The 8426-nt window shown below is 56.4% G+C and overlaps 1 protein-coding gene across 1 annotated transcript; it reads left to right on the top strand.

Annotated features, from left to right (window-relative positions):
• Positions 1-702: 702 nt before the first annotated feature.
• On the top strand, positions 703-6440 carry Znf503 (zinc finger protein 503). Its single transcript, XM_028758541.1, has 3 exons — positions 703-1279; positions 2112-3193; positions 3878-6440. Exons 2-3 carry the CDS (start codon positions 2876-2878, stop codon positions 5504-5506), a joined length of 1947 nt encoding a protein of 648 aa, XP_028614374.1. The 5' UTR covers positions 703-1279; positions 2112-2875; the 3' UTR covers positions 5507-6440.
• The last annotated feature ends 1986 nt before the right edge of the window (positions 6441-8426 follow it).

Here is an 8426-nt window from a genome sequence, read left to right as displayed (position 1 = left end):
AAACCGCCGGTGTTCTTCACACACACACACACACACACACACACAACCAGCACCAGCACAAAAACGCCTCTCTTCTTTCCAAATTACCATTAATCGAGTTACCATCCCATTAACTTTGCCAACCTAAGGAGTCAAGGAATAAAATCAAAACTCTGTCAAAGAATACTTACGAGAAAATTATAAAACTCACCCCCACCCCAGAAAGTTCTCTTTATCCGCGTGGAGTGGGAGACAGAAACAGAAGGGAAAGGGGGACTGGGATGATGGGAAAAAATAGGCTAGCAAACCGAAGGAAAGTTCCCAACCAGACCCCTGAGCGTACCCGGTTCAGCTCAGGGTGCGCGGTGGTCGAAACCCGTTCTCCTGGCTGGGCCCCCGCCCCTGCGCAGGGCGCAGATCGGCTCCTGGCTCCCAGCGATCCCAGCCCCACCATTTATCAAAAGGACTTGACAACAAAAGAAGAGCTCTGCGGAAAAGTGGGGGGAGGGGAAATTCAAAGTCTCCCAAGTCCCTCTGTGCAAGGAGGTGTGTCTTCTTCTCACCTCCTTCTACTTTCTAAGAGTTTCTGGAGATGACCCCGGAGCGGACGTTATGGAAGTCGCCCAGCGGCACAGGAGTGTGTACGCACTGTGCACCCAGATCCAGGTACAAGTCAGCACGCACAGCGCCTCCCCTCTTTTTTCCAAACAGCCCGAGTGACGGCGCAAATCGAGGGGAACGCCGAAGTCCCGCTCCGCTTCCCTGGAAGAACCGGTTTCCACAGGCAGCCGCCCCTCCCTCTCGCGTTCCTTCCCTCTCCTCTCCCGGCATAGGTCAGTCCTGTCTGAACGGTCCACATTATTCCGTCGGGCAGCCCGATATAGTCTCGGCTCCCAGGACTGTGGGGATGGCGAGCGGAGGGTAGTGACGAAGGACCCGGGAGAGGAAGAGAACGAGCCTGAGACCTATTGGCCTATGCACATGGTCAGGCCTCTTCTCTTGAGCTATTCAACTCTTGCTAGGAACTCAAGTCACAGAATTGAGGAGGTTGATCCCACAAATAACCTCCAGAACTTGGGCTATATTTGGTGGTGTGGCTCTTTGGGAAGAAGTTCCGGAGTTTGGGGTCGGAACACTACCGAGGTCGGCAGCTGGACATCTTCAAGTTACATGCCCAGGAGGGATTATGCCAGAGAGGCAGGAAACCTCCGTATTAGACGTCGTCTCCAGCGCCGTTCTTAGGTACCAAGCAGACCCGAACTGGGCGACCCGGATTGACCGAAGCACTCAAAGGTAGAGGGTGTGTCTGTATCGACAACCCCGAGAGGGAGTGAGCACATCCCGGGCTGGTGCGCCAGACTCGGCGTCCTGAGTGCACCTGCGCACTTTACTCTCACTATTTCATTTTCCTGACGGTGGACACCTCTTTCCCCTTTCTTTCTTTTTCTTACACTCCCTCTACACGCACACACACATACACAACACTCATACGCACGCGCGCGAGCGCGCGCGCGCGCGCACACACACACACACACACACACACACACACACACACACACACACACACAGGTCCCAGGAGGCTGCTGCTCTTTCTCCCTCCTTCAGCTCCTTCTCCGTCTCTTCCTTCCTCTGTCTCACTCTCGGTCTCTCTTTTTCCCTTCAAGTCTCACCCGCCTTGTAATCAGCAACAAAAGCTGACATAAATCACGGGCAGATTGACAAGAGCTGACAAATAACTGATTGATTGCGGTCGAGGCACATTGACAATTGATGGAGGGGTGGAGATGCCCAGAGAAACGGGGGGTGCGGGGGGAGAGGGTAGCAAGAGGAAAGCAAGAGTGGGGGGGACTGAAGTGTGAAACAGGGGAAACATGTGACCCGCACTCCTGCCCCAATCTGAACGTCCTCGGGTGTCACGTGACCGGGAAGGGCGGAGAGCCCTGCGCACGTCGCGAGGACGAGCAGCCACCGCCTCCGTTACCCTTCTAGCTTCTGGTTTCTCTGCTGCTGAACCTCCAGAAATCCAAGCGGGCGGGCAGACTTCCTGCAGCATCGAGTCTCCACCTTTCCTTATCCGGGTGGCCGCACAACGCGAAATCTCAATTTCTGAGATTTTTTTTTTCCGTATACAGGCCCCCACTCATCCCTGGAGTTGACTGTTCAGCAGGTATCCACATTACCTCAGGCTTCTTCTCCCAAAGTCTGTTAACTCACTCGCACTCTGTCCCTCCAAAGGTTTCAGTTTGTTTTCCTGCTGGGAAAACGAAGAACGACGAGGAGAAAAAAAGAAAGAAGGCGGTAGATGACAAACGTAGAATAAATGTCCATTTCGTCCGGGTAGCGAAATCGAGGGAGGGGACAAGCCGAGGGGCGGCGAAGAGGGAGCTGCCCATTAAAACCAGCTCTGAGAGTCCTGGCGGCGGCGGCGGCGGCGGCGCGGGACGCGTCACATCCCCTTGACCCTCCAATCACCTCGGGCTCCCATTTGATTGGAAGGCGGCAAAGGCTTTAATCTCCCCCTCGGTGCAGCTGCTTTTGAAGTGAGTTTCCTCGCCAGAGCCCCGGCTGGACAAGCAGCGGCTCACATCGCAGAGCGCAGCGCCGGCTCGGGGCCGGGAGAGCGCAGCGCAGGGCGCAGCCTGAGACAGACACCGCGCACCGCGGGGTCACTCCCGCAGTCCATCCTGCTCTTCTAGCCCCGCCACGGCTCCGCTGCGGGCCACCCAGGATTATTCGCTTCTGGCTCCAGGCGGCGAGAAGGCGCGCGGGGCTCCCGCGTCCGCTGCGCCAGCTCCTCCTCCAGCTGCTCTCGCTCCCCGGGCGAGCGCGCAGCCCCGAGCCCGCCCCGCGCGTCTCGGAGCCCTCCCCCCGCTGCTCCCATGCGCGCGGGTGGGTCATGAGCACAGCGCCCTCGCTTTCTGCCCTAAGAAGCAGTAAGCACAGCGGCGGCGGCGGCGGCGGCGGCGGCGGCGGCGGCAGTGCGGACCCTGCCTGGACCAGCGCGCTTTCTGGAAATTGCTCCGGCCACGGCCCAGGCTCCTCCTCGGCCGGCAGCACCAAGCCTTTTGTGCACGCCGTGCCCCCCTCTGACCCCTTGCGCCAGGCTAACCGCCTGCCCATCAAGGTGCTGAAGATGCTGACGGCACGGACTGGCCACATTTTGCACCCAGAGTATCTGCAGCCCCTGCCTTCCACGCCCGTCAGCCCCATCGAGGTAAGGACCGTCTCTCAGGGTCAAGCTGGGACCCCTACCAGGTCTGCCTTCCTGTGGGGTTTCTTTCCCCTGGGATCTGGGGCTCGCGGGGGCGGGGGGGCAGTCGTAGTGATTCAGCTCCAGGTTGAGAGGAAAGGACAGCGCTTCCTCAACCTTAGTCGAAAAAGAGCAACGAGATGAAATTGGGTGCAAATTCTAAGGGGCAAAGCCACACAAACTTGTCTTTTTTGTATTAAACCCACTATACCTAGCTCTCCCCTATCGGCCCCTAGGCGGACAAGGGCCTGTATACTGTTCCAAAGTCGCCTTCCTCCATCTCTCAGAAGCTAGTATATTTACACAGCCTCGCAGGCGCCAACCGCTCAAGCCCTTACTCTTTAGAATCAAGGAGTGTGTGCGAGGGAAGAGGGTACAATTCTGAATCTAAGGAGACGAAAACCAAAACATTTGAGAGAGATTGTTTCCAAATCTTAGTAGTGCCTAAAGAATGCAGGAACGATCCTAGAGCAAGCGGTCAGGGGGTTCTGGCATCTTTCCCAAGGAGTGGGGTGCCACTTAGAACTGTGCCTCGAAGTTGAAATGCTTTTCGCGGGCTGTTACGGAGAGCATTAGAACCTAAGTGCAGGTTTCTAAAGGGTTTCTCTTTCTTTCTCTGTGTGAACCCCTCCCCATCTGACTCCGCAGCTGGATGCCAAGAAGAGCCCACTGGCGCTGCTGGCTCAAACATGTTCGCAGATAGGGAAGCCGGACCCTTCGCCCTCTTCCAAACTCTCCTCGGTCGCCTCCAACGGGGGCGGCCCGGGTGGTGCAGGCAGCGGAGCTGGGGGCGACAAGGACGCCAAGTCGGGCCCCCTGAAGCTGAGCGACATCGGCGTGGAAGACAAGTCGAGTTTCAAGCCTTACTCCAAACCCGGCTCAGATAAGAAGGAGCCGGGAGGCGGCGGCGGAGGCGGCGGCGGCGGGGGCGGCGGCGGGGGTGTTGCTGCGGAGAAGTCAGGATTCCGGGTACCGAGCGCCACCTGCCAGCCATTTACGCCCAGGACAGGCAGTCCCAGCTCCAGCGCCTCGGCCTGTTCGCCGGGAGGCATGCTGCCCTCCGCCGGGGGCGGCCCGGAGGGCAAGGACGACAAGAAAGATCCGGAAGCTGGCGGCGGTAGCAGCAGCAAGGGCTCCGGGGGCGCCTCGGCGGACGGGGTATCCGCCGGGCTGGCGCACGGCCGGATTAGCTGCGGCGGCGGAATTAACGTGGACGTGAACCAGCACTCGGAAGGGGGTCCAGGAGGCAAGTCTCTAGGCTCGGACTGTGGTGGCTCTTCCAGCTCCAGCTCGGGTTCGGGGCCCAGCGCCCCCACTTCGTCTTCGGTGTTGGGCTCCGGTCTGGTGGCCCCGGTATCTCCCTACAAACCGGGCCAGACAGTGTTCCCTCTACCCCCAGCGGGCATGACCTACCCAGGCAGCCTGGCTGGGGCCTATGCTGGCTACCCGCCCCAGTTCCTGCCACACGGTGTGGCGCTCGATCCCACCAAGCCTGGCAGCCTGGTAGGGGCTCAGCTGGCAGCGGCCGCAGCCGGCTCTCTTGGCTGCAGTAAGCCAGCGGGTTCGAGTCCTCTGGCCGGGGCGTCGCCGCCTTCAGTGATGACAGCCAGTTTGTGCCGGGACCCATACTGCCTCAGCTACCACTGCGCCAGCCACTTGGCTGGGGCTGCAGCCGCCAGCGCCTCGTGCGCTCACGATCCGGCCGCTGCAGCGGCAGCACTCAAATCGGGATACCCGCTGGTGTACCCCACGCACCCACTACACGGCGTGCATTCCTCGCTGACGGCTGCCGCTGCTGCGGGCGCCACACCACCCTCCCTAGCCGGCCACCCCCTCTACCCCTACGGTTTCATGCTCCCTAACGACCCGCTCCCCCACATTTGCAACTGGGTGTCAGCTAATGGGCCGTGCGACAAGCGCTTCGCCACGTCCGAAGAGCTGCTGAGCCACTTGCGGACCCATACGGCCTTCCCAGGGACAGACAAACTGCTGTCGGGCTACCCTAGTTCCTCGTCTCTCGCCAGCGCCGCCGCAGCAGCCATGGCTTGTCACATGCACATCCCCACGTCGGGCGCACCGGGCAGCCCAGGGACCCTGGCGCTGCGCAGCCCCCACCACGCACTGGGACTCAGCAGCCGCTACCACCCGTATTCCAAGAGCCCGCTCCCCACGCCCGGTGCCCCAGTGCCGGTGCCTGCCGCCACCGGACCGTACTACTCCCCCTATGCCCTCTACGGACAGAGACTGACCACTGCCTCCGCACTGGGGTATCAGTGAGGGCGGCCGGGAGGAATCTGGAAAAAGAGGAAGGAGCTGGGGGGATGGGAGGAGCGAGGGAAGGGGCAGGACCCAAGCGAGGTTCCTGACACCCGCAGGGGCAGAAGACACCCGGGCTACAGAAGGGAAAAGAAAGTTTAAATCTTACCTATCCACCCAACTACAGACAGCGAGTGAGCCTGGACGGGAAACTTCTCCATCCCTACTCCCCCAACCAAACTTTATAAAAGTTGAAAAAAATTCATTGGACTTTTTATAGAAAAAGAAGGAAAAATAATTGAGAAAGTGTTCATCTGAGGACTTCGCCGGTGAACATTGGTATTTATTTATGTTAGCTCCAAGCGGACCCGTGGTTCAAAAGTGCATTATTTAGTTTGAGCTCCGTAGGTTAAAAGGAGGAGGGGGGAAAATTAAAACTCGAGGGTAAATATGTGGAAAACAAACCCTCCGATCCCTTGTAGAGTATAAATAAAAACAAAGCCGCTACAGAATTAGGGGTCTTCTCTTTAATGTTACTTTTAAATTGCTATGATTGTATTGTGCGTTCTTATTTAATGTCTGATTGAAACTCAAATTTACATGCATGTTTGTTACAAAAAACGAAATGAAAAAGACGAAACAAAATAAGTCACAATTTGTCAACTCTGATTTCAAATTGCAATTATTTTTAAGGTGTATACCATCGAAAGAGAATGGGTATTTTTTTGTATGTATTCTGGAAGAAAACAAAAAAAAAGGAAAAACAATTCTATTCCAAAACCTCATTTGCCTTATTTTGTTCTTTAAAAGGAACACTTAACTATTTTTAATTTTTAAGTCCCCCGGCTGAGAATGGGACAAGGTTTACGTCATGTGCTAAAATAATAGACAATGTATCGCTTTAAAGATTAAAATTCCGTATATTTGATGTATTAAAAGGTTTTACTTCTTATTATCTTTTTTTATTTTTTACTTTTATTAAAGCGGTTTCAGCCGCTGCGGATTCCCGGGACCTCCCTAATACCTTCAGCCCAGGATCGTGGCTATGAATTTCCTACTGCTTTGTTGTGATTTTCTTGAATAGGTGAAAGCTTCAGAAGAGCTGGCCTGCTGAATGGTTGGCCTTGGGGGGAAATGTTTTTCAAGAGAGAATTCTAATGTGGAAAGATAGTATCCTTGGCTAATTGCTCATTTCGTTTTTATTTAAATCTCTGGGAAGCTGCTGTGTGAAAAGTGAAAGCAGAGAAAATAGAAGCTTTGGTTTTTGTTAAATTTCTCTTTTAAGGTTTTTTATGGGGGGTAGCGTTTGAGTTCCGTTTTGTGCAAAGAGTGGAGCAGGCTGGGACTCGCCTGGCTGAGCCAGAGCACCCCCCCGGGACGCGCGACTGCCTAGCCGTTCCCCAGTTCACATTTCAAGCATCCCCGGCCTGGGGCAGGCAGCCCGGACAGACTAGCAGGGATGGGAGGACATTTGCTGGCCTGGAAAGAGCGTGCAGGACCTTCTTGTCCCTCGGGAACAAAGTGAGTTTTTTAGACCTAGAGACAGTCAAATATCCCAAACCCCTTCACACCCCTGCCCACCCCACCCCCGCCTGTCTTCTTCTTCCTGCTGGAGTATGGGCGGGTGGCAGGCCTGCGCCTAGGCTGCTTTTCCCTGTCCAGATCGCTCCGCATTGGGTGCGGTAGCCCAGTCGGGGTTGCAAAAGTGCGCTCCGGGGCCAGGAACCGGGAATCCCCCATTTAAACTCAGCATTTCGAGGGTCTTGACGGCCCTGTTTCACCTCAAAAAAACAAAACAAAAACAATTCTGTGCTGTTCAAGGCGATCGGCGCGGCAGGATCCGTGTATGGTTCCCCGCGGCGTGCTCCCTTCTCCCCAACTTGAGCCTCACCGCCCGGCAGCCAGAAGCTCAAGCAGAACAGCGTAGGGAGATGCCCCGGTCTCAGCGAGACCAAGAGGCCCTTGCTGGAGCTGTAGTTCTTCAGCTGTTGAGAGCGCTAGGCACAGGACACCCCTCGGTGGGATCCTGGGACCAGAGAGTAGAGGCATAGAGAGCACACCCCATGGCTCATCCTCCTGAAGTTAGGCCTTTCTGGGTTTCCCAGCCTCTGGCTTCCCTCTGCCCCAGCTCTCTCTGTCGCCTTTGAGGCACCGGCAAAGTGTCTCCACTTTGGACTTTGGGAGGGAGGAACAGACAACCGGCCCCTGGTGCAATTTGCACAGGACTTAGTGGCTTTTTAGATTTTTTTCCCACCCTCCTCCTTAGCACCAGCCTAACGCTGTGGGACCTTTCCCCGGGTGGCACGCAGAGCGGACACCTCCCAAAGGCCGCAAGAGCAGACTTTGTGAAGACTCTCTGGCCTCCCTGCTGCTCCCCTGAAAGGTGCAGCCTAGCTGCCTGAAACTCTGGCACCCAGAGCTGGCGCCGGAGAAGAAACACTGCGGCCTTGCTGCCACTCTGGTTCGGAGGAGAGACACTAGACTGGTCTGGGCCTCTTGAGAAGATGGGGCAGCTCACCATCCCAGGTGCTTGGACAAACTCCACACACCAGGTTGGGAAGTAGATGACGCCACTGGAGGCCCCCACATCTCAGGGCCCATGTCTTGGGATCTGAAAGCCAGGTCGCTATCTAAGCCCTTACCAGTACCAGCCACAGGCCGCTGGCATTGAGACCTACAAGCTTCGCCCACCACGATCCTGAATCTTTGGGCAAGGGTTCTTTCATCGCTTCGCCCTGCCCACCAGGACAACTCTCGGGAAGGCCTAAACATTCCTCAGCCCTGCAATTCTAGCCTGGGACCTGCAGAAAGACTGGGACGGTCGGGCCTTCGTGCTCCTTCTTGGCATTTTGTTAGCCAAAACAAAACCCCTCGAAAGAGAGAGAGAGAGAGAGAGAGAGAGAGAGAGAGAGAGAGAGAGAGAGAGAGAGAGAGAGAGAGA

This window comes from Grammomys surdaster, unplaced genomic scaffold (assembly GCF_004785775.1).
Source record: "Grammomys surdaster isolate TR1022 unplaced genomic scaffold, NIH_TR_1.0 126198, whole genome shotgun sequence".
Lineage (NCBI taxonomy): Eukaryota > Metazoa > Chordata > Mammalia > Rodentia > Muridae > Grammomys > Grammomys surdaster.
Note: the sequence above shows the minus strand (reverse complement) of the source record. Positions and strands in the feature narration are given on the sequence as shown.

Coding starts and splice junctions, on each gene's coding strand:
- Znf503 (XM_028758541.1), top strand. CDS start 2,876: ATGAGCACAGCGCCCTCGCTTTCTGCCCTAAGAAGCAGTAAGCACAGC. Junction 3,194..3,877: donor CGCCCGTCAGCCCCATCGAG/GTAAGGACCGTC, acceptor CTGACTCCGCAG/CTGGATGCCAAGAAGAGCCC.